This window comes from Rhinoderma darwinii, chromosome 1 (genome assembly GCF_050947455.1).
Source record: "Rhinoderma darwinii isolate aRhiDar2 chromosome 1, aRhiDar2.hap1, whole genome shotgun sequence".
In the NCBI taxonomy this organism is placed as follows: domain Eukaryota; kingdom Metazoa; phylum Chordata; class Amphibia; order Anura; family Rhinodermatidae; genus Rhinoderma; species Rhinoderma darwinii.
This window is the reverse complement of record NC_134687.1, coordinates 342,344,483-342,371,629: the sequence shown is the minus strand read 5'-3', so window position 1 is coordinate 342,371,629 and position 27,147 is coordinate 342,344,483. Positions and strand designations below refer to the sequence as shown.

Genomic DNA, 27,147 nt, shown 5'->3' with positions numbered 1-27,147 from the left:
AGAGAGAGCGCGAGCGACGGAATACATGGCCATCACTTGGGACACATTCCGGTGATGGCCGTGTATTACCCGACCCCATAGACTTCTATGGGAGCCGGGCGGCTGCGTAAACGGCCGAAAATAGGGCATGTCCCATTTTTTGACAGACAGTTTTCCCGGGCCGTCAAAAAATCGGTCGTGCGAATAGCCCCATTAGGGGTCTATTGTTCCTACTGCAGCCGGGTCATGGCCGATTTATGAACGGCCGTCACCCGGCCGGGAAACCCTGTCGTGTGAATAAGGGCTTAGGGTTTCGTTCCGTCCGAGCTTTCCGTCAGAACGGGACTCTGAACAGACACAAACTGGCACAAATGGAAACCAGAGGTTACAATGGTGACGGATCCGGTGCCCATGGTTTCCGTTTGTCTCTGTTGTGAACCGGACCCATAGTTTTGCCGGAAGCAATAGCGTAGTCGACCTCTGGTTTCAGTTTGTGTCTGTTCAGGGTCACGTTCTGACGGAAAGCTCCGACGGAACGTAAGGAAACGGGATCCCAATGCAGATGTGAACGAGGCCTTACACACACACACACACACACACACACACACACACACACACACACACACTGCACAGGCGACTGTTTTGTTTCTATGGACCAGGGGATAACACATATTTCCTGGCATATAATATAAATAAAAGTGTAATTATTAAATGTATATTTGTGCTGCCTTTAAGGCCTGCTCCATGTTCTTAGTTATTAAAAAAAACAACAAAAATACACTTTAGAAACCGAGCCAACCTTTGATATATGAACCTGGCTTTATGAATCTGTTCTGAACTGTGGTCGTTCCATCATTATCTGTTATTCATTATTATCCCGTTTATCCCACTTATTGACTTAAAAATCAGGTTTCAGCTTCTTCTTTTCTTTTTTTTTTAACTAGATAGAGTAGTGCAGCATTCTACCCACTTCTGAAAAAAAAGAAAACTGGAAACTTGACCGAAAAGAAGTAACCTATGTGTGAATTGATCTTTATTTGTTTTAGCAACTTTCGTTTGGAGGGGACCAATGGAGAGTTATCCTTTACGTTTTTATCAAGGATTGGAGTTTTTATTAGACTTGTTGTTCTGCTAGAAATTGGCTGTGTAGCTTATACAGATGTGTGTTAGGGCTGGTTTTCCCATTTTTATTTTTTTACTCTTGCTTATGAATGTGAAGTCATCAACATGACCCATCTAGTCCTCATAAAGGTCGGCAATCTGAAATTGAACTTTTAACGGCAATTAACTTTACCCGTGCCGTTTTAAAGGCTATGTAAAGGTTTGTGTGTTTTTAGGGCAGCTGTAGCGTTAAATCCCATTTCTGTCAGGTCCTCGGGACTGACGGGTTCAGTGTCAGTGGGACTTGTGTGACTGTGACACGCAGGATCCACCTTTAAACTATCACATCTAAGTTCATAACTTAGATGTGATAGTTTACAGGCAGGTCTGCGGGAGTAAACAAATGACAGTATCTTTAATTAAAAAATCGACTTCTGGTTACGTGGATCCAATTCTTGATTGATTTAATTGATTCTCAGAAGTACAATTTTTCTTCTTGTGTTTATTTACCAGCTCTGTGCACAAACAAGCAATTCCATGTAGAATGACACTCTCAGATCCATACTTGTTTCCAATTGAAAAGGAAACCGGCTTGTAAAGGTTTATTTATGACAAGCCAATCTTGTTCCAAATGGAAGTGTTTCCTTTTCCTGAAGATCTTATTAACTTGTACAAAGAAAGCGTAATCTGCAGCAACAAAACAATCTATGTAAAATACAAGACCGTGTTCCACAGGGCAAATAGATGTTACTGTATGAGTGGTGAAACAGTGCGACATATTCTAATGAGAAACATGGCTTTAAGAGGTGTCCTGTGTCTGCAAGATATTATTTGGGACACAAATGCTTTATTTTTTTTTAAAAAATGATCAGTTTGGCTTTATAGGTTTCCATTAACTAACATCTTGAGCGCCTTAGACATGAAGCCTGTGTACAAGCCTATGTTGCTCCCTACGTCGTTGTATTACAGAGATAGATATATATATATATATGTGTGTGTGTGTATATATATATATTTATGCAATATTTATTTATTGAAAGTTTTAGGTAAGAAAATAAAGGAACACTTGACTGTCACATTGGCATTCAGTTCAATAGCCGTGATATCACTACTTCTCACCGCGTGTAGTTTACTTTACCGGCTGCGGAAGCTGCCATTCTCATTGGCCATCTAGAAATAATTAAGGAGGGTCATCCGCTTAGGAAGCTTGAATCGCTGTCTTATAATATTTGCTAATGTGCATAACATTTTTCGAACTGGCCTTCTTTATATGCAAACCTTTCGTTCCTACAGGCTTCGGCGGACTTCATGTTATTAATCAGGCCCTAGCAGCTATGTTACCAATAAGTGATTTAACTTGTCATTTCCCCTGTACAACTGCTCTACATGGGGGTTATTTATTTTATTTGCAAAAGTGTTTTTTATATTTAACCTTTTTATTATTTTGTTTTTTAACAGGCCATTTTCCAAACAAAGCAATGCCGTCTGCAGGAACATTGCCGTGGTTACAGGGAATTGTTTGCAACGCTAATAACCCATGCTTTCGATACCCAACACCAGGGGAGTCACCAGGAGTTGTTGGCAATTTCAATGGGTCCATGTAAGTGAATGTCCTTGCTGTATTTTGTTATTACCTTGCTGGTGCTGCAAGTCTTTGGCCTAAAATGTCCTGTTTGGAACTTACAGAAGGGATCTAATTTTTACATGGCGCTATTGTAGAAAAATGGGGTATATGATAAATACAGTACGTCATTCGTTAATTAAACTATCTACTAAATAGTGGATGTTCAAAGTGTACAACTCTTAGGGTATGTTCACACGCCCTATTTACGGACGTAATTCAGGAATTACGGCCGAAAAAACGGCTCCAAACCGTCTGCAAACATCTGCCCATTGAATTCAATGGGTCTTACGGTGTTCTGTGCAGACGGGCTTTTATTTTACGCGAAGCTGTCAAAAGACGGCACGTAAAAAGACACCCGCCTCAAAGAAGCGAATGTCCCTTCTTGAGATGTAATTGGAGCCGTGCACTTGTCAAAACGTCTGAAATGCCGGAGCTGTTTTCGCCTGAAAACAGCTCCGTAATTTCAGACTTAATTGGCGTTGCCGTGTGAACATACCCTAAAGTGTAGTGTCTTATTGAAATGCACCAACTTTTCTGTATCTATTTCTCACTATTGCTTTTTCAATCGTTTTAGAGTTTCTCGGTTGTTTTCTGATGCAAGGAAGTTGCTGCTATACAGTCAAAAAGACACCAGTGGGAAAGACCTGCACAAGTTCCTGACGAGTTTACATAGGTTTCGGGGTACAGGTATGTCATCATTTGACTCAAATACTATTATAAGAGGTGCACAAGAGTTCTCTTATAGCTAGAATTGCAGAGCCGCATGTAGGTGCTATGACCTGCATTAAAGGTACAGCAATTCTATCATGAGTAATTATGGGATAATTACTAGTAGTATGAGAGTGGTTTTGCTGAAAACTAGAAAACTAGTGTTCTCCTTTTATTATGGTATTCAATTATTTATGTATTAATATATATTTAAATGTCTGAATACAGCAGTAGGTGCCTAGTATTGTTTTACTTGTGCCACCCATACGAACATATAATTAATTTACAATATCTCTGTGTAAACTTTCTGTACCTTAATAAAATAGTTGGTGTTGATAATTTTGGAAAAAGTTGCAGCTCCATCAAGTTCAACCTATAATCCCACAGTGTTTAAAGGGGTTTTCCGGTCCCTTCCGACAGGCTATCAATATTAGTTCGGTAGGAGTCCGACTCTCGGCACCCCTGCAATCGGCTGGTTTGTGGGGCTGTAGCACTGAAGCCTTCAGTCCCGCTGGCCTGACAGATTCGGCTTTGACCGAAAGTTAAAGCTTGTATGTATCCAGGATACATAGAAACTGTACCTCAAAAAGTAAACTTTTTTTTTTTTATAAAGCTCAATTCAAAACTTGTTTAAAATAAAAGAAAACTTGATTTATGGAAAAACAAATTGCCTTCAAAGCTTAACATAGCCTTTAAGGTCAGCCTTGCGGAATGTCTTTCTTTATCAGCCATTGATAAACTATTTACTGCAATGTGCATACAGTGCAGCATACAATCTGTACAGGGCAAAGGGCTATTGCTGTAACTATTATATATTCAAGCTACTATGGTACTCTTCCTACGTGAACTCGTATAGATTTCTAAGTTCAGTTTTTTTTGTTTTTTTTTCATAAGCAATATACTCTTGTACATAGCATTGCAATAAGAAACTCCTACATTTGTATTTAGGTTGGGTATAAGCTGTAGAATATTGTCTATTAGGGACTTGTTATATTTATTTAATATTTTATTTTATGATGTATGAATTGAAACTATACATTTTAACAATAGTAAACATACTGTATAGGGATCTATACCAAATGCAGATATGTATGTGATTACTAGTGAGATTGAAATAAATAGTACATTCTATTACTTAGTTTTTACATATGTAAGGAAAGCTTTCTGATGTAAGTCATCTTTCACATGACCATTCTGAAGAATGAGGCCAGTTTCTCTTCTGCTTTGACTAAACTATTAGGAAATCACTTGTCTTTAGACCGTAGGTAACTATTTCTTAATAACCGTAACTGTTTAAAGGAGATTTACAAAACCCATTTTCAAATACCCTATTAGGGCATTTTGAGTTATAAGGGAGTCCGTCACCAAATTTTTCATTCTGATTCAGTTTACACCGTTGGTATGGTATTGTAAAAAGTATTGCCCACATACCTTTATAAGACGTATTGGTTCTTTCAAAATGCTAAAAATGAACTTTAATACCTCCATGGGCCGTATGCTAAGTAACCATAAAAGTCCACTGTAGCAAGAAGTGTACTGCACATTCTCTACTAACGCCTCCCTGTTCTCTCCCGTTTCAACCTCTCCGATGGATCCGGACTGCACGGCGCAGGATTTGGATTACGCGGTGTCTAAGGCAGCAGCTTGCCAGAGAGGTTGAGAGGGGAGGGAACGGAGAGGCGTTAGGAGGAATAGTGCAGGACAGTTCTTGCTATGGAGGACTTTTATAGTTAATTACCATACGGCGCGTGGAGGCATTACAGTTCATCTTTAGCGTTTTGATAGAACTAAGACGTCTTATAAAGGTATGTGGGCAATGCTCTTCACAATACCATACCAGTGGTGTAAGCGGGCTTGGTAGTGAATAATCTCCTGACAGGCTCCCATAAATAGAGGAGGACATCATCATTCATTTAATATCCAGCGGGCAGTCTTAACAGGACTGTATTGACAATGCAAACCTCTTAATTGATAGTTGAAGTACTCTCCCCATATGAGCTACCACTTTTTATAGTACATTGTCCAGCAGGTTTCTTCGCGTATATAAAATAAATACATCACCTAGAAGTAAACGGCATGTGAGTAACTTTATAGATACCGATAATCCAACGCTTTTTGAAGAGATCCGGGTCTTTGTAAATTTATACCTATTTGACCCATACTGCTGTTTTTATTGGGTGCAATTACTATATTCCATTGAAATCCAGAGAATGTTTTATCAGCTCCATAAATAAAAGGCTTCAATTGCCAACCTCTTAACAAATGAAGCAATTTTTACAGGGTTCAAGAATCCTCAATGGGTAGATAATTCCAATCAGATAAATTGGATTATTTTCCTGCACATAGTGGCAAACCGATGACATGGACAAGATAAGAAAATTGCACACACAGCAGAAATGAGACTCGTGACTTATGTCATTAGGTCGGCAAATGCTGCATCACTGCTAACAATAATGTATTCTCGTTTCTTACATTCTACATTTCTGCACTTTACATATTTTTGGAGTCGAGTTAAGCAATGTTGCTCAACAATTGCCTTTGACACATATCATTTCTTGTTTTTTTGGAACAAATGGAGTTGTCTGAGGTCTTTCATTTTCATAGAATACTGCCATGTTTTATTGTATTAAAAATATTGCTTTCTTAGACCAAGCCAGGGTAAGGAAGACTTGAAAAAGGAGAAAAAAAAGATCATGAAGATACCATGAAGGCGAGCATTAGTTTATATAGAACACAATTCTAGAGACCACACAGTTTGGCTCTTGGCGAATATGTGGTTTATCTCTACTTTCTCTTTAACATTTTAGCGCTTACATGAACACATAGGTGGTACGGAGTTTGGTTTGCCTCCCAACTTCATCTTCAAAGCATGGATTTACCACTCCCTGCAGTACATGCTGTGTGGTTATTTTTATGCCTAAGTAATAAGACGTTATATGATAGAAAATATGCAAATTTCACGTAAATTATTTTGATGTTGTTTGTGTTGGATGGCCTTAGGTTTGTAATGTATATTCCAGACCGCAAGTGTATAATTCTCCTGTTACTTTGTGAGCTTATCCTTGGTGTACTTGTGGGGATGTTTGGATTTGATGAGATCGCCCATAAAAAGAGAATAAATGGGGAGTTATCACTGCCCCAACTACATGCATCACTGAATATTAATAAGGTTATGTCTAAAGTAGTAATCTGAAACAGAATAACGCAGTTATGACCGTCGGTTAAACGTTTAAAATGCTTCAAAGAACAGAGGAATGGCGATGTAGAATAAGTGAAATTTTATTATATTTGCCCAAATTCAACTAAAAAAAGAGCCTTTTAAATATGTAATAAAGGTTATTTTTGTGATGCGTATGCCATAGATGGCGGTCATTGTATCAGAGCCGTTCACGCGTCTGGAGGCTAAAATCTGCACATATACAGTGCTATCCAGTTGTTGAAATCTAACAATTCTAATTGAAATTGCTATCTAGTAATCCCTGATGAGGCATCACTCTTGATGTGTTGCTGAAACGCGTTGGATTTGGATAGATTGTTATCTATTGGCAAGGGTGTAGCGATATACTATAATAAGCAGGGTGGGTGGTCTTGGAGTGTCTGACTAACCTCGTTCACTCTGGTACACCTCTCCTGTCGCCAATCACCTGCTTTTGCCTGTTTCTGGAATAATGGCTGGTTGAGCCATACCTTTTATCAATTTAACAATAAAATAAATTTTAATCGTTCTATCAGGCGGTGAATGCACATTTACATTTTTGAACGACACTTGTTATCTAATATACAGTGAATCAGATGCTGCATAAGAATACACTTTACTGATACTCCTCACACCTTCAAGGCTGCCCATAGACATTAGAGGAAAGTCTGCCATGTTAAGGATGGCCACTTACCAGCCAGCACCAAGTACATATGTGAATGGGTAGATCGTTGAAGTACGTTTTCAGATGTCTATACAATACATGCCATACTCTGCTGTAATTGAAAAGCAGAGCCTAGTTTGAGAATATCTGAATATAAGTACATTACTTTGGCTGGCTCTTTTTGTGAACTCTATATATATATATATATATATATATATATATATATATATATATATATATATAATTACTGGTGCATGTATCATTCCTACTGGTGGAGCATTATTAGAGACGTTTAAGAGCTGGGCAGCCTGGGACATAGCTTTTATCTTATTCAGTTCATTTAGCTCCTATATTGAGAAATCAACTCCGATCATTCTTATCTACAGTAGTATAATCTTTTCAACCTCCGTCTTTTAGATGACAGTGGAATTAGCAATTTACTTGTGTTAAAAGGCTGTGGATTGATCTTGTGGTTTAGACATAAGTATTCTTGTAGTTCTTATTGGATATATTCGTCTTTCTCTGCCAAGTTGAGTACAATGTGAAGCCTCGCTTACAAGAATTTATTTTTGTCATATGTCAAAAGCAGCATTTCAGTTAATACCATGTTTCCAGTAAGGTGTATATATTAGGTTGACAGGCCAGTTATTTAGTCTGCCTGATTTGCCTTCTTGTGATGACCTTTCTGACGAGTTTAGGAAGAATCTGGCTAGCACAGCATATATGGAATGGTTTTCTGTTACTTAGGAAGAATTACAAGGTCTGTAGTTCGGCTCCCTGAAGCATTGTATGACACGGGTCATCCAAGAAAGAATTCTTTATAAATAAACATTATAATGTCGCGTGTATGTATGTGTGTGTATATATATATATATATATATATATATTATATTCCTCTACATGCTTACCAGTGTTACTTATTAATAATTAAAGATGTGTTGTAAGCTTTCTGCTGTTCTCTATTACACTTGACAAAATGGTTATCAAAATGCTATGGCTCAGGTGTACTAAGACTGACGTTTCATACAGCAGTCTTAAACACGAGCCTGCTGGAGTAAGATGCACTAAATTCATTAAGAGGTGCACGCCTCTATATAGCGCATCTGTCTGCCACAAACTGATATCTATGCCAGCTATGAGATTGCGGAGAATTCAGCTATAATTTTATGCCAATTTCTGGCATAAATAAAGATAAATCTATTAAGCCACGGTAAAACCATACCCTCCCATTTAGCCCCACCCATTTTTTCAATGAAAAGTGAGAGCGGTGAAAAAACGTGCACATTTTTGCGCAAAATAGGCATCTGCCCCAAAAAAATATTTTTTTGTTTTTATGCCAGAAAACTGATGCAAATTGATTTAGAAGTCCCACCCTATGTTTCAATGCATCCGTTACAATAAGAGGACCATTTACCAATATCCTATCTGTTCTATGTAAGCATATTGAAATAAATGAAGTAACTGAGCACCATATGCTTTCTAATTTAGTGTTCGTTACAATTTTTGATCCTGGGGACTGTGGCCAGAGGGGAGAGTATTTAGTTAATTTGGGTCCATGGACGTGCGATATATGCCTTATGATCTATGTAAATACCTCTTATAAGTAAGCAATACCCTCTCCTATCCCCGTAGATGAAATCCCCAAACTGTACCAGACACCAAATTAGGGAATTAATTCACTTTTAGTACTCAATATTTTTAACTTTACATGTCTTCCAGAGTACCCTTTTAAGTGTCATGGTCCCCTATAAACAGGGCCGATTCTAGCTTTTCTGCTGTCTTAGGTGAAAAATTAAATTACGCCCCCAGATCTTGATTAACATCCCCCTGGCTGTTTTATATCACTACCAGCCACCTACAATTTTTGCGGCTGCACTGTTGCTTTGTACTCCCCTGGCATGCGCGGTGCAACGATGAAGCCGGGCAGAGTACACCTCGCTGCACGGTGCGTGCCCATGGAGAAAAAGGCAATGGCATATCTGAGAAAGTTGGAGCAGACTGATAGTGATGTAGAACAGCCAGGGGGATGTCAATCAAGCATGGAAAGGTGGGTTTGGAGGCAGCATTATGTGACTCTTCAGGATAGCGGCACCGCCCCATGACCCTTTAATGAGTAATTATCATATAGTGTGTGCAGTTTTAAAAGTTGATGTTACAGATTTTGCTGCATCTGAAAAAAAAAATTATGGGGAGTGTTTGGAAATATTGTCAGGTCATGTATTTAACGAATGGTGGCGGTTCAAGGGGTTAAAACTACCTGACAGGTTCCCATTAAATATACTATGAATTGCAACAATTTCATATGCCCTGCAATTTTGTTATTATAAATATATCCTATATAATTACAGCACCCAGAACCAAGCGCTGAGATATATATGGCAACAGAACCAAGCTTAATACATAAATACAGCACCAGAACCAATCTCCGTACATAAATACAGCACCAGAACAAAGCTCAGTACATAAATATAGTACCAGAACCAAACTCCGTACATATATACAGTACCAGAATCAAGCTCAATACATATATACAGTTCCAGAACAAAACTCAGTACATAAATACAGCACCAGAACCAAGCTCAATACATAGTAGTAAAAACAGAGGGTCCGAGCAGCACTGTGGCTTGTATTAGCCAAACAAGGCCGGTGCTAAGCTTTAGAAAAAGGAGAGACCTCTCCTTGTACGATAAGGCATCAAAAAAAGGGTAGCGAAGCAGCACTCAAAGTGAAGTGGGTTTATTCACTTCGAGTGCTGCTTCGCTTTCCTTTTTTTTTTTTTCTTTTAAAGCTCAATACATATATACAGCACTAGAACCAAGCGCAGTACAGAGATCATTTGCAAATTCAGTGTAACACCTGCTGTAATGGCAAGGATATGCTGGGAGTTTATTTCACAAAAAAAACCCATCATATCACCATCTCGCTGCAGATCATACAGTGACTAGAGTACTGATTAGAGGCAGAATATACATTTACATTGAGTGACTCACAGATGATGTCTTCTCAGATTATAATTGTACTTTTTCTCTCTTCTTTCTGGTCCAGACCTATATCATGACTTCTCCCAGCCACGGCCCATTTCTGCAGTTCACATGTCTTAAGCTTCTCACTTTTTTAATATCTCCGCACCTATAAATGAAGATAAAATTCTCATGGTGCCACACACTAAGCCCCTAAATATAATAGCACCATACACTGCACCTCTAATTATAATAGCACCATACACTGTGTTTCACACACGTAGTGCCCTCTGTAGATAGTGCCTCTCATAGAGCCCTCTGTAGATAGCGCCCACTATAGATAGTGCCATACATAGATCCCCCTTGCACATATGGGAGAATAAATCCATCTATTTGATATTGTCAACTTGGATTGCTGCTTCTTTCTCTTGTTGTCTGCACACTGTGGGATCTTCGAGTCGGATTCCTGGAGGCCCGTTTGCCCTGGAGGCTTTGCTGTGCTGCCAATACTTCTAAACCTTTAGATACCCCTGTAGATAGTACCCCCATAAAGCTGCCTGTAGCTAATGCCCCCTATTGTGACTCCTGTAGATACTTGACCCTGTAGATAGTGCCCTACATAGAACCCCCTGTACAAACTCGCCTGATCCTGTTCCCGCACCATCCTGTAGCAGGCCTGCTGTTTTCTGACCAGTTCTGCTGGAATTGAACAATGAAAGCGGCACGATGATGTCATCGTGTCATTGAAAGGCGCTGAATGTCAGGGCAAGGAACTAGTGATGCTATTATAGTGCAGGAGGGGTTGGTGGCGCCTCCACCCCCTCAGAGGCAGCAGGCTGCCGCCTGAGGCGAGAGGCTCACCTCATGGACGGTGTGGCCCTGCCTAAGTAATATTTCCAATTTAGCATAGTAAACAAATATATTATGAAGAAAAAAAACAGGATGTGTATGCTGAGTTGGCAGTGACTGATAGTAACCCAGTGATCCCATGCAGCAAGAAAATAATAATCATGTGGTATTTTATAAATGCATGTGGCAGATCTGATCTGTGGCCAAACTGGCTATAAGCCAGAAACTGTGTATTTATTTGGTTTTCATGTCACTCATATTCTTAATGTTCATTCTGATGGGCTCATATGTTCTTTTTCACCAGGAGACACCGCCTGTCTACTAATACAACAAGGGAATTATGTAAGATGTTTCTCTAGTGCCAAAGGGAGGGATGAATACACTGATCTCTTAAAAATAGCCGTTTTCTTCTCACAGTATAGAGAGAAACGAACTATTAGGTCATGAACATCAATGACAAAGTTATTGTTTCTTAGGCTAGTCAGTTGTCAAGTATATTAGCAACGTCCTTAAATTGAGAAGCTTTGAAAAAAATACAAGCCTTGACCACTGGATAGATCTGCCATAAAAGGCTCCATGTAGATTATTTAGTCCTCTCACAATGAAGTGTCCATAGGAAATCCAATTTTTTATATTGTCATTTGAAGGGCACGTAATTGACTGGAGTATGGGCAAGAAATCCTCACGATGTACACACTACAACCCTGACTACATAAGCCAGATCCTAGATCAATGCTATTTAAAAGCAAATATTCATCCAGATTACGAATCTGTTTCATTGTAGCATCCATAAAAGCCTGACGGAGGTCCAGAATGTATTACTGTTTGTTATACATCATTTTTTGTTTTCGAAAACAGAACAATGATACTTTGGTGTTCTATACCTCATACTTGGCAAGCAAAGCAAGTCCAATTGCTAATCTTCTTAGCAAACTCTTATAACTCTAACCTGCTTATCTGTGTGCAGGGTATAACCAGGTCGCTCATGTCATCTGCTACTTAGGAAAACTGCACAGACTTGTTGACACGGAAGCGTGACCGGTCTAGTTTACCGACATAGTATTAAAATGATCTTCTTAAAATTCAAAACTATGACATGCCTGTCAGATTATGTCTTCGCAATAGCCTGTATGTTACTTTTAGGAATCTATGTGTTCTAATGTCCTAGTCTGAAAGGTAATATTGCGAGATTTGTACTTGGTGTCTTTGCTTTCTTTGTTCATCCTTCAGATTATGTGTGACAAGTGAGGTTTATGTGAAAAAGAATGATGGTATGGACATTTCCCTACGTGTTCCGGTCCATATTCTCATGAAGTTAGAGGCCTAAAGCCTGAGCAGAAATTCTGCTGACATGTCCCTTCTGATTTTCTGTCAAGTGCAGTGTTATCATGGGGGTTTCGTGATTCAGATCACCCCATACATGAACAGCAATGGGATATTTGTTTATCACTTCCTCTTTTATCATGCATTTTGTCTTGTAAGCTAAATATTGCTTTCAGGCTTGCTTGTTAGCAATACGGACATTTGAGACGGTTACAGCTTTATATTAGTGTGTATTAGAAGCCTATACTGTCCATGTTTGTGCCTTTTCTTTACTACAAGCCGCGGTCACACCAAGTCCCTGGTAACTGAGGTGGCCCAAAGGTCTTCCTGCTGCACAGGAGCGCATCAGTAATAAAAATAGCAAACGATGGTTGAGGGGGCCTATTGACAGATTTTGTATTGGGGCCCCAGAGTTTCAAACTGAACCTCTGCACTCCATTGTGCCAGTATATTCTTTCAGTGTTATCAAGTAATGCCGAATCTTATATGCTAATTGGGCAAATCCAAAAGGAAGGATCGGTAATGATATGATTGAACAGATTAACTGTCTACCTTGATCTATTTATACCTTGTCCTTTTTTTCCTTGGGAGTAGATAGTATTCAAATATTATTATATTTCTCATGTGTATTGTGTTTTTTTTGCTATAGTACAGTACTGTGGCATAATATCAATTTTTTTACTTGCCATTTCACAAATGTAAGTTAAAATGACAAATCCCTAATCAATGTATGGCTTGAACTGTAGCCCGTTCTGGACTTCTATTGATGATGGGATATACAGTACATTTGGCATGAACAACTTTCGCAAAGGCTGCACCAGACAATGACCAAAAAAATCCAACACGGCAGATCAACTTTTCCACAGATATCTGCCTTTGGTTGGTCTGTCACACTCATTCATGTCACGAAAAGGCACGGACAGTTGGCAGAAAATTATACATATCGGCCTTTTTGACTGTCCATAATCTCTAGTGTATGGCGAGCTTTATACTGCATGTAGCTGTAAAGATATTAATGAATTGGTTTGCCATTATCCGTTTGTAATATCAGTCATCTGGCTCTATGCTGTAGGAATATTGTTCATGTAAAATTATGGGGTTAAGAACATTATGTACATCTATATCGCATCAGGCATCTTGCACTCATGTGAGGTAAAGTAACGTTTATTGGCCAAAAATATTGAGGAATTTAGAAAGATATACAAGTTAAATTAGTGGGATTATTGAGAATGCTTGCTCTGCTCTTTTTCCGTAACTCCCATAGATTTCAGTGGAGAGTCACGTACAAGCATGTGAAAAAGTGGCCACTGATGGACACTTTAAATCTGTGATTGGGGGTCGCGTTAATAGGTGAGGATGCCAGAGGTTAGAACCGCCTCTATCGGACACGTATGGCTAATACTGTAGAAGGGAATACCCCCTTTAACTCATGGAAACAATGGACAAAGCTGAAATTATGTTGCCTCTCTATTAATTCTGTTCAAGTTCTAATTTGTATTATTATGCATAATACCCCATAGCTTCATAACACAACTTTTTATATTATTTCTTAACAGGTATGAAACTTCGGGATTGTTTAATGGATAATGAGAAATTCACAACTTTCCTACAGCAAAACATAAGCATGCCTTCCATTGTGGTGGAGGAGATACTAAATGCTGACCTCAAAGTAGAGCAGGTAATAATACCATTACATTGGGTTTTTTTTTTATGGTAGACCACACATGTTTTATGGGTAGACCTTACAATCCAGTGTTAAGTGGCTAGGATTCATGGAGATTATGGCAGAGGGAGACAAAATCTCTTGTCCAAGGTCTCAGTGAGCAGAAACTAGGCTCCAAGTTAGCGAAGTCTATAAACAGCCTTGAAGGGAGTCTGTCACCAGAAGGTCCGTATTAAACTAGTAACGGTATTGTAGAGGAGACTAACCTGTTTCTAACGTTTTATTTTAAATTTCTGCTTACTGACTCCTTTGTAGAGAAATACATTTTATTAACTTCATGCTAATGAGCATTTAGGTGCAACCAAGGCGTCACCGTTGCTCCTAAACGCTCTTACATTGCTCCCCAGTTCAACCCCCTCCCTCCCTTAAACTGATTGACAGGGACCAGGCAGCATAATCGGTGTGTTCATGTCTGGCCCCGTACTGTCTGTAACGCGCGCGCACGTGCGTGCATCCCTGGTCTTTACCCGGCGCATGTGCAGTACGATCTTTCTGCTCTCCGTTCTAATCGGCACTACTGTGCATGCGTCGAGTAACGAGCAGGGACGCATGCGCATGAAACAGTAGGGGGCCAGGCATGAACGCACAGATTACGCTGCCTGGCCCCTGTCAATCAATGTAAGAGGGGAGGGGGGTTGAACTGGGGAGAGACATAAGCGCATTTAGGAGCAACGGTGACGCCCTCGTTGCACCTAAATGCTCATTAGCATGAAGTTAATAAAACGGATTTCTCTACAAAGGACTCCTGGTGAACGACTCCTTTTTAAATGCTCAGCATGTATGCCTGTGGGATGGAACTGTGTAGCTTGTATTTAGTTGTATTCTTCAAATGTCAAGTCTACATTAGCTGATTTTGCCATGTGTCAAGACTGCACCCTATATTTATTGGGTCATAGGTAAACCTTGTTGGGAGTTAGTGCAATGCAATGTGGAAAACTGTTCTTATTCATGCATATATTTGTCAACTTAGGTCCTAATATCTGGATTTCAAATACGTTTGAAAGATCTGTGCAATACCTCTAGATTGGAGGAGTATGTGACCATCCACAATGAAGAAGTGGCAAAATTCAGCCAATCGGTGATATGTGCGCTTCCTGAAGACAAGCTCAACCTTTTGGAGCACCAGTTTCGTTCCAACATTGACCTTCTCAAGCCCATCACTGTAAGTAAACTACACTTACTCAATTTAAGTATGCGCAACTGTGATGATGCTGCAAAGTGTTGTCATTCTAGACTTGGCACAACATGAAGTAAATCACAGCTAATCCTATATGTTGAATTACTATTATTACAATATCCCCTGGTGTTTTATGCTGCTGACACCCCCAGCAATTAACTTTTGTAATATGACACCATTTAACATGTAATACGTGGTCGACCGGAGTCCATCAGACACACTCTTTACATATGTATGACATCCATATGCCCTAACAAGGCAGACATTCGCTCTAATACTAGCCTTAATACCGTCCTTTCATTCAACACTATACAGAAATTATTTTGCTTTGTTCTTAAGTAAAAATATATACGTATAATTATGCTACTAAAGGAACACAAACCTAATATGACCAATACCATAGAAAGCCATTCACTACATCAATATTTTTGGACTATTGGAGGTAACTGTGTGGAGTGGGGACAGTGAAAAGTAGGGAACGTGATTCTAAGGTCAAACAGTTTAGCAACTCTTAGCAGCCTGATAAGAAAAATGCAAAGCTCATGTCCTTCCCTGGACATGTGGTTTACAAGTGTAAGATAAGCTGGAGTGACAGGCCCGGATCTGCAAGCACCAGGTGCATGGAAGGATCCCAACAGCTCGTCTTGTAATGGCAGATCTCACAGTATTATGTTTATCTGTCAGTGTGCCAGGTAAAAAGGGAACAATAAGCAGCATCCCAGGGATGTAGACATAACTAATGACATTTGTCAGTTTTATACAAATCTGTGAGTCTCCCCAGTGACAGCTGCATATACCGTAGCTGTGCTTGGTGACGTGGCCGCTTTCTATTGGATTCACAGAAAGCAGCACATTGACCTACTAACTATATTCTTTTCATTATATTTCAATGGCTAGAAGCTGAAAAGCCAGCCTTGTTTCCACATGCCTGCTCTGGATATTGTCCCAGTGAGATATACTGATGTCTTTAGGAAATATTATGAACATTTCTGGGAATTAACATGGTAGAATGGCTTTTTTTCCACTGGTCTAAACTTAAATAATTGACACATTTGCACAATATGTTTTTTCTATATTTTCAATTCCATTTAAATTTCTTTCTAGGTATAGTTAGTGATATGTCTGGAAAATATAGACCGCGTTACGCCTCTGTTAAGCAGCTTATACTTAACCATATGTTTCTGTTCTGCTGGATTCTAACTTGACACAAAGTAAAATAGTATACCGGCATGCACAAAGCATCAGACAACCAGTATATTAATAATAATTAAAAAAAAATAGTGCCCATATAACATAATGGGCAGAAAACCATTGAGATGTTGTGTCCGTAGCAGAGGTAGCTGCCCTCTTGGCTGTTTTGCTGTCTACAGCAGGAAGGAAGCGCTGGTAGTGAATATATATATTTCAGATAAACCCGCACATGTGACAGTGATAAACAGAAGCTCAATGGGTCAAGCTACTAAACCAGAAGCAATGACTGTCTTATGGTCCTCTAGTAGCAGATGTCTGCTTTACACCTGCTATATACTGTAATGCCTCGTGCACACGACGTGTGTGCCGGCCAGGTCCCGTCAGTGATCCGTGGAAAGATAGGACATGTCCTATCTTTCCACTGATCGGAGAATTGGGTTCGGTTTCACAGACCCAATTCACCCACTAAAGTGAATGGGTCCGTGAAAACTATCGGGTGCCACTCAGATTCCGTGAAAAACGGGCCGAGTGGCACTCGGTCGTGTGCAACTGCAAGTGTTCTGGAAATTAGAGTACTCCGCTATTACAACTTCTAAATGAGAATATTGCTTCATATCCATGTCTTCAGTAATAAGTCCTTCCACCTCCTGTGTCTGAATATGTACCTATTGTTGCATGTTGTCTAAAAAAAACAAAAACCACAGTAACTTTGTAGATCCATGACAATAAAAGTGACTTATACAGAAAAGTGTTGCAGAATGGACAATCTTGCTGTCTTAAAGGTCCTGGAAATGGATTTCATGCAGAACCAAATGCTATCTACATAGAGCTTGTGTGGACTCCCATATTCATGTTGGCATTATCAGGCACTGTCATTTTTAATTACTTTAGTAGGGATATTAGATATTGTAAAGAAATGTATATATAAAAAATACGCCGAAATAATGACAGATCTTATCAAATCCTTTATAACAAACTGAGAACTATGGATGTGAATATGTTGTACTTATACAGCTAAATTCACAGCCCAGTGGCTTGTCATCCTCGCTAGATTTTCGTGCATGGTTTTACTCCTTAATATATAGTCCCCATAATGGTGTTAGAATGTTGGGTTCACTAGACAAGCAAAAGGAGTACATAGCTCCCTATTCATTACATCACAACGCATGCTGGGACCCACAAAACTATCCATTTGCTTTGCAAAAATTGAAAACTAGTGGTTGTGTCCTTCATCAGGTCACAGTGTGTGCTTTGGCTTATGTGTGAACTGTGATCTGAAGCATTCTTTGACACATCACCCAGAGTTCATTGTGGGGAGTTCCAGGAATCTAAGTCACTGTGCTATGTTGCAAACAACAATATGAGTGAATGTCATTGTTCTCCCTTCAGTAACGTGAACTGATGTAATGGCTACTGAATAATTGCATGCTTCTTGTGAAAACTGGCCAGACAGGCGAATTCTCGTAATAAACAAGCACTGCTTCATAGTGAGCTCGTGATCAGATGTGACCTTTACAGCGTTCAGCATGGCTATGGTCAGTTAAGACTTGTTAGAGATTATATATATATATATATATATATATATATACATATACATATACATATACATATACATATACATATATACACACACACACACACCCAATCAGCTATAACATTAAAACCACTCACAGTTAAAGTGAATGACATAAATTATCTGTTTATAATGGCGCATTTTAAGGGGGAGGGGGGGGGTTAGGCTTCAAATGAACAGTCTTTTTCTTGAAGTTGACGTATTGGAAGTAGGTAAAATGGAACAGTGTAAGGAGTTGAGCGACTTTGACAAGGGCCAAATTGGGATGGCTAGCTGACTGGATTATGGCATCTCCAAAACGGCAGGTCTTGTGGTGTGTTCCTAGTATGCAGTGGTTAGTATCTACCAAAAGTGGCCGAAGGACGGTCGATGAACTGCCGACACGGTCATGAATCAATGAAGAAGGCGACCCAGCAGAGGCAGTTTGATGCTTTGGGTAATGTTATGCTGGGAAACCTTGGGTCCTGGCATTCATGTGGATGTTAATTTTACACAGACCACCTACCTGAATATTGTTGCAGAATAAGTACACCCCTTTATGGTAACCGTATTGCCTAATGGCAGTGGCCTCTTTCAGCAGGATAATGCACCCTGCAAAATCTTGTTCAGGGATGGCTTAAAGAGGCTCTGTCACCAGATTATAAGTGCCCTATCTCCTACATAATCTGATCGGCGCTGTAATGTAGATAACGGCAGTGGTTTTTATTTTGAAAAACTATCATTTTTGAGCAAGTTATGAGCTAGTTTAGATTTATGCTAATGAGTTTCTCAATGGACAACTGGGCGTGTTTTTCTTTTTACCAACTGGTTGTTGTACAGAGGAGTGTATGAGGCTGACCAATCAGTGACCAATCAGCGTCATACACTTCTCATTGTTCCAGCCCAGCTTCTTTCACTGCACAATCTCACTGTGCTGTGGATCATGCTGGGCTGGAACAATGAGAAGTGTAGGACACTGATTAGTCACTGATTGGTCAGCCTCATACACTCCTCTGTACAACACCCAGTTGGTAAAAAGAAAAAACACGCCCAGTTGTCCATTGAGAAAGTCATTAGCATAAATCTAAACTAGCTCATAACTTGCTCAAAAATGATCGTTTTTCAAAATAAAAACCACTGCTGTTATCTACATTACAGCGCCGATCAGATTATGTAGGAGATAGGGCACTTATAATCTGGTGACAGAGCCTCTTTAAGGAACATGAAAAAGATTTGAAGGTGTTGACTTAGCTTCCGACTTCCCCAGATCTCATTCTAGTCAAGTATCTGTGCTTCAACGGGTTAGAGCAGTTTTGGTGGTACTAGCGGGATCTATACAAATTGGGGGGTGGTTCTAATGTTATAGCTGATCGGTGTGCGTGTGTGCGTGTGTGTGCGTGTGCGTGTGCGTGCGTGTGCGTGCGTGTGCGTGTGTGTGTGTGTGTGTGTGTGTGTGTGTGTGTGTGTGTGTGTGTGTGTATAAAATATATATATTGGAAATGTAGATTTTTTTTTATTTTTTTTGCTAATTTTGTGCATTTTAAGATTTTACATTTTTATATTATGTTTCCCATTTGTTACTTAGCAGTCTTTGCATTACCTACAAGGTTATATATGGTTAACGCGAAGGCTACATTCACACGACCATGAGAGATTTACACGTGTGCATCTGGTCCGTGTGCGCTGCGTTATGCATCAGTGTGCTTTTTGAGTGGCATGCGTTATTCACGCACTCGCAAAGCACATTTTTTTTTTCTAAAGGAATTTATGAGCAAATCACGCAATGCACACAGATGACTTCAATGGACGCGTAGGTGCGTGAAAACTCACCAATATAGGACATGCAGTGAGTTTCATGCAGCGGACCCTCGCTTTGTCAAAACTCACGTGTGAACGGCCCCATTGAAATCAATCGGTCCATGTGCCGTGCGTGATTTCCATGCACAGCACACGGACGAGATTCACGTTCTTGTGAATGGGCCCTAAGATCGCATTATACCATTACATTGTTAATAATCGTCATTATTCTGAAGCTGGCCATAGACATTTGATTTTAGCAAGTAGATCCCAATTATTTGTTGCGTGGATATTGGTTCTTGGTGTAATAAGTTGATAGTCTAATGTGCATTAGGGTGGCCTGACTGTACCCTGATATCTACCATCAGGATTTCAACATGTACAATCCTTTGTTACCATATAAAACTTGTGCCACCAAAGGTCTCTAGCAGACCTTTATCATCCTTACCTTATTGAAATAAAAAAAAAGGTTTACTTGGCCAATCCGAGCACGCTTGTTTACTAGGGAGTTCAAGTGAGCGGTGTTATGTGCGTGACCGGACGTAAGCCGATAATGTAGATATTTACTTTAACATGTATTGGTGATGTTTAATCAATAGACATGTTGTGGCATGAATCCTCAGTCTACAATAGAATTTTTACACACGTTAATTGTCACAACTTTTGTAAAGTCTTTTACTGAGTGCATGTGTGACACAACCCTATTTTCTCCCAAGAAGAGAAATGCTCTTTTAAACTCGTACAATTTGAGCTTGTAGACATTTTATTTTTGTAAAGCAGTTATGGGCTGTTTTTAACCAATGTTTTCTCCTTTTGATTGTCATAATTACAGAAAGAAATGTCATCAAAGTCTTTCCCTGTGCTGAGTGAGGTTACAGAAAACCTGCTGCACAGCATGGGACAACTTGCCAAAGAGGTAAGTATGGGGTAGTGATTTGTAACAGCTTGAATGGGATGTTAAATGTAGGGACTGTGATAGCATTCATTATCCTTGCCACAAAACAGCTCTGAACTGTGGCAGACAAAAATTGTTCTCCCTTTTTAAAAAAAATTTAAAGTCAATGTGTCCACTAAATAAAGAAAAATTGTCCCCTGTCCGATGCTCTATGGAGCCCTATCTGAGAGCAGCACTTGATTGAAAGAGAAAAGTTGAGCTTCAGGATATGTAGGCTGATATGATTGGAAGCAGGAGTGCGGAGTAGAACGCAGAGTAAATTCTGACAGGACTCCTAGGAGAAACGGAGTCCTGCTAGCCCCGCCCACACGCATTGATTGGCATCCTTCTCTGTACACACACTGATACGAGGGAATCTGTCAATCACTGTGTGTGGGCGGGGTTACCAGGACTCTCACTGTGTCTCCTAGATGTCCTGTCAGGCTTTAGGGCTCATACACATGACCGTTGTTTTCTCCAGCATCCTATGTTTTTTTTTGCGGATGGCATACTGAACCATTCATTTCTATGGGGCCATGCACACATCTGTTTTTCTTGTGGGTCCGTTCCGCAAACTATGGAACAGGTCCTATTCTTGTCCGTATTTGCGGTCCGTCTCACCCATTTTAGTGTATTGGTTCGCAAAAAAAAACAAAACAAAAAAATGGACAGCACACGGAAGCAGTAGGACCCGTGTTTTGCGGTCCACAAAACAAACGGTCGCGTGCATGATCCCTTACTCTGCTATTTCCCTAGAAATCAGGCTTCAATGATATAAACTTCTATATCACATATAAATCACCTGACAGGTTCCCTATAAATGCATTACTTAGCTACATAGAAAATAAAATAAATGTTAAGAAGGTTAATCAGGGTTTTTCTGGATAAAAGGTAGACGACCAGTAGTTGCCAGAAAAGGCGTCATGGAATGCTAGAATATGGTTCATGTTAATAAAAGTGGCTTCATAACCACTTTCAAAAGCTTTATATTCTGCTTCTCATATTTTAGTGGGGAACAGGAGTGCATGTCCACCTTTTAATACCATGTCGTTTTAAGGTCCAACATTCCGTGCTGACTAATTTCTTAGTAGATATATTAAGGGGCCTGTGCTTTTCTGATACAGAGCTCCAAATCCAATGCAAAGTTCTATGGATGAAAATTACTATTTTGCTTTCTGCAGCCACCACTAGAGGAGGCTTAGGAGCTTATTGCATACGGTGTTATTGTTGAGTTCAATAATCTTCTAAGCTCCCTCTAGTGGTGGCTGTAGGCAGCCAGAATGATATCTTATAACTAAACACACTTTAAAGTTTATTTCGTTGTTAGGTGATGGGACATTTTTCTGTTATTGGCTTATACTCATTATCTTTAAAGTGAATTAATTCTTACATTAACACTTTATGCATATAGGCTTCCTCACTCCCCGTAGAGAGGAAATTGCAAGTTTGTTAATTTCATTACATCGCTTAACACAAAAATATATACACTTAAAGAGGCTCTGTCACCAGATTGTGCAACCCCTATCTGCTATTGCAGCAGATCGGCGCTGCAATGTAGATTACAGTAACGTTTTTATTTTTAAAAAACGAGCATTTTTGGTCAAGTTATGACCATTTTTGTAGTTATGCAAATGAGGCTTGCAAAAGTCCAAGTGGGCGTGTATTATGTGCGTACATCGGGGCGTGTTTACTTCTTTTACTAGCTGGGCGTTGTGTATAGAAGTATCATCCACTTCTCTTCAGAACGCCCAGCTTCTGGCAGTGCAGACACAGCCGTGTTCTCGAGAGATCACGCTGTGTCGTCACTCACAGGTCCTGCATCGTGTCAGACGAGCGAGGACACCGGCACCAGAGGCTACAGATGATTCTGCAGCAGCATCGGCGTTTGCAGGTAAGTCGATGTAGCTACTTACCTGCAAACGCTGACGCTGCTGCAGAATCAACTGTAGCCTCTGGTGCCGACACGATGCAGGACCTGTGAGTGCAATAGCAGATAGGGGTTGCAAAATCTGGTGACAGAGCCTCTTTAAGAAAAAGATGAAAAAAAGCTTTTCATCAAATATTAACTACATGGAAAAAAGTAGAATTGTAAATGAAGGCATTTTAAAAAGAAACATTGCCCCCCCCCCCCCCCCCCTTATCAAAATGTCTGCATTTACACCAAGCAGATACTTAGGGGCAGATGGCTGCCAGCTTTAATGTTTCAGCACACTGTCTCTGAAGAATACATTATTGGGTATGTATTGGGCAGATGTAGGCACACAACACAATGACCAGGCCCCATACATATCATACAAATACATTCATTATAACGATTTCTCTTATATATGATTCACTGTTGAAAGGGTATCACATATGTAATCTAAAGCATCTTGGGTAACAGCCCTAAACCACAGACCAGCATAAACTTGTTTAATGTGATGTTGCTCCAGCTGCTCCCTTTTACTAGGCGGCCCCCAGGTCTGGGGCAAGAAGTATGAGAGTGATAGACAGAGCATGCATTTCCCATCTTGCTGATGTGGCTAAATGAGTCTTTAGTAAAATAAAGTTGGCAGAAGTCCCAGTGTGGGCGGCACTCAAATTCTCATGCCCTAGAGGAAACGTCAGTCTTTTCTTGCCATTGTACATAACAATCTGTACTGTTTGTGTCTGAAGTCATACTCCTCTTCTAAATGTTTGATGAACTGACCCCTGCACAAGTTGTTTTTTATTGTCTTACTGGAAGAAATTAGATTTCTTATGTCTGCAATGTATGATACATGCAGACTCACATACACTTTTTCTCCCTCCCCATCACTCCCCAATGCTACAGTATATGAATTATTATTAGTAGTAGTAATATACAAGTTCTGTATATTTGTAGTTCAGTTTTTACAATGGTACAGAGGTGTATTTTGCCTTAAAATACTATTTGTGTTCCTAAAATTAGCTTTTTATTGCTCCACACTTTACAGTAAATTTTTTATCCAAATACCACAATCCGTTACAGATTTTCCAAATAGTACGTTTCATATATTTTACCTGATGTTTGGCGTGATTCCCATTTCCCTGTGTTCACACTTAGCAGGTATTAAAGGGCATCTGTCAGCATTTTTTTGAGTTACGGAGGTTACAAATGTTATATTATTACAATATATTCTCCTGAAAGTTTTCAATTAAATGATCTTGTATGCAAATGTTTACAGTTTAGTGTCCATACACCATTAGAAGGGTAGTCTAGTTCAGAAAATCCATTTTCATATACCCTATTAGGGAATTTTGAGTTAATACTCGGGGTCCTCTGTTCTGAATCCTCATCTCTTGGCCAGATTGGAGAGCAGTTACAAAGAGCATCTCTCGTTGTAGAAGACCTTTCCTGCATTACACAGACAACCCATTGATACAAATGAGCACTGTGCAATGCTTAACTTCCCCTGTAGTGGCGCTGCAGAGAAATTGAACACTTAATGCTAGCTTTCCCCACAGATAAGATCTGATCATTGGGGGTCACAGCAGCGGGACACTTTGTGAACCGCTTATTGTCAAGGGAAGGTACTAGCAAGTAGGGATTGCAGAGAATATATATAATTGTGAACTCTTTTTCACATCTGCAGGTTATAAATATGAAGAGTTGGGCAGACCTGAGGCAGGAGGTTAAGTTCCTGACTAGCGAGAACTCTACAGCTTCACCATCCTCCTTGTATCAAGCAGTGTCCCGAATTGTGTGCGGTCATCCTGAGGGAGGGGGTTTAAAGATCAAGTCTCTTAACTGGTATGAGGATAACAACTATAAGGCCCTATTTGGAGGAAACCAAGGCGGGGAGAATGGCACGGAGGAAGAGTCATCAGCCGTCTATGATAATTCTACAAGTATGTGTGCATTACTCTATATATTATATATAGCCAGCATGAGGATAGCATTGGAGTATTTGAAAAAACAAACAAACAAATGAAGTCCTGTAAATGCATGCTATAACAAGCGCACGTTCTTAAAACACATTTGTTTTTGTCTATTTTCAATAGAAAGCAGAAATTTTAATAGTGGTGAAAATATACTAGAAAGTACATATACATAGATTTAGGAACCGTTGTGTTTAGACTATGCAGAGTAAACTTAACTGAACTTTTTAGAAAGCTATTCTATTGATTATGTTCTTTGTGTATGTAAAGGATTATCTGTGTGTCAATATTTTAAAACCGATATAGCAGAGCTAGTATGTTTTATATTATACTACATTCTATACAATACTTATACATTTCTTCTGCAATTAGCTCCTTATTGTAATGATTTGATGATGACCCTGGAGTCCAGCCCCTTGTACAGGATGATCTGGAGAGCACTGAAACCTTTACTTGTTGGCAAAATCCTCTATACCCCAAGCACTCCAGCTACACGTATGTTAATGTCTGAGGTAAGAAAGATACTTCTACAGCCAAGTCTTTACTGCTACAGTATTCTACTTCATCCATTGATAGGCAGCTCAGTATTTTATTTTGTAAGATGTGTATGATGTACCTTCTGGGCTTGTTAGGATGTCCATCAAACCGTGTCACGCTGCCCTACGACCTATACTTTGCTTAGGGTGTGTTTGTACTAATGTTTACATCCCAACAGTTGACTTCTTAGTAATCGAAATATGAGCATATGGTATGTGTTAGGCTGGATTCACACGAGCATGTTCGGTCCGTAAAGGACAGAACGTATTTCGGCTGCAAGTCCCGGACCAAACTCAGTGCAGGGAGCCGGGCTCCTAGCATCATAGTTATGTACGACGCTAGGAGTCCCTGCATCGCTGCAGGACAACTGTCCCGTACTGTAATCATGTTTTCAGTACTGGACAGTAGTTCCACGGAGAGGCAGGGACTCCTAGCATCGTACATAAGTATGATGCTAGGAGCCCGGCTCCCTGCAGTGTGTTCGGTCCGGGGCTTGTGGCCGAAATACGTTTCGTCCTTTACGGTCCGAACATGCTCGTGTATATCCAGCCTTACAAATCACATGCATACGCCTGACTTCTCCATTTGTACATATATACGTGTATGTGTTTTTTACATTTATTTATTTGTGTGTGTAAAATTTTTCTATAAGCTCATAGAGTTAAAACGTGTCATTATTTTCAACCTGTTTTTTATTTTTAGGTCAATAAAACTTTCCAAGAGTTGGGTGTGTTTCGAGATCTTGGAGCAATGTGGGAAGAAGTTCGGCCACAGATCAAAATATTCCTGGAAAGCAGTAAAGAGATGGATCTTGTTAGGGTTAGTTTATTTGGCAAAATGTATTTTCAACTAGCAATGTATGTAATAGTATTCAAAGGTTTAGCAGATTTCCTCATGTAAGACTAGATTCACACAGCTTTACTTGTGTTTTGGGTGCCGTTGCCTTTGATCAGTTGGCCAAAAACATCCGCGTGTGCCTCTGTGACTTAGGTTGTATTCAGACAGTGTGGTCAAATCGTGACATTTGTTACTGTGCTTACAGCAAAATTGCGCCAAAATGTCAAAGTTTTGCACAAAATTGTTAGTCGTGCTGCGGTTTTTGGTAATCACGGTAATTAATTACAATTTGACCGCACTGTCTGAATATGAACTTAACCTTCCCCATAGATTTCAAAACAAATTTACGTCTTTGCAGCTGTTGGATGATCGTTGCTGCCAATCACCTTGGAAGATCTTTCTATAGGAAGCGCTCGTGTCTAATTTTAATTGCTTTCTTGTTATGGTAGTTTAATAAGTGATAAACACGTGACCAATTTGATATTTAAGTGATGTAGCACATTCCAAACACAGGCAATGTGTGCCTAGTAATCACATTGTATGACACACATTTTTTTCCCCTTATATTGTGTGACACAGAACTCCACCCTAAGCAGGAAAATTCTCCTCAAGAATGACACGTGTATATTTAGCATATATAAAAATGGCATTGTAACGACTTTGGCTTCCATTTTTCTAGGTGACACTTTAGATAAGCTTTATTAATGTAAAATTGTGGTCTCTTTTTCACATATCAAGTGGATATTATACACTATTGTTCTGTTCCTGATCTTACTGCTCAGATCTATTATCTAGTATACAAACGTGATGTGCTTTAGTAAGTGGTTTTAATAAAATACTACACTTTTCAATTTACAGGATTTTCCTTTTCAGCGGTCACTGCAGAGGAAATGTCTGGCTAGTGGTGGCTTCCCCTGGCTAAATGAGCTGTCGCGGCTCTAATATGAAAGGCGTTGCTTCTTAAAAGAGAACTTTGTAGGCTTTCACATCAGTTGATCCCTCTTGTATCAGATGCAGGGTTCAATGACTATATTTAAAAAAATAATAATGTTTGATTAGCACATACTGGCAGAGACGTAACTTGGCCCCAATGTAAAATCTGTATCGCCTCCCCCG

The 27,147-nt window shown here is 39.7% G+C and overlaps 1 protein-coding gene across 2 annotated transcripts in view; it reads left to right on the top strand.

Annotated features, from left to right (window-relative positions):
* Positions 1–27,147, top strand: part of ABCA1 (ATP binding cassette subfamily A member 1) — a 105,198-nt gene that overhangs the window by 37,365 nt on the left and 40,686 nt on the right. For both annotated transcript variants that reach the window (XM_075826011.1, XM_075826020.1), the window contains exons 4-11: positions 2,539–2,680; positions 3,279–3,391; positions 13,961–14,082; positions 15,098–15,289; positions 20,677–20,760; positions 24,372–24,627; positions 25,030–25,169; positions 25,897–26,013. In XM_075826011.1, coding sequence (XP_075682126.1) covers positions 2,539–2,680; positions 3,279–3,391; positions 13,961–14,082; positions 15,098–15,289; positions 20,677–20,760; positions 24,372–24,627; positions 25,030–25,169; positions 25,897–26,013 — 1,166 coding nt within the window. The remainder of the gene's footprint in view (positions 1–2,538; positions 2,681–3,278; positions 3,392–13,960; positions 14,083–15,097; positions 15,290–20,676; positions 20,761–24,371; positions 24,628–25,029; positions 25,170–25,896; positions 26,014–27,147) is intronic.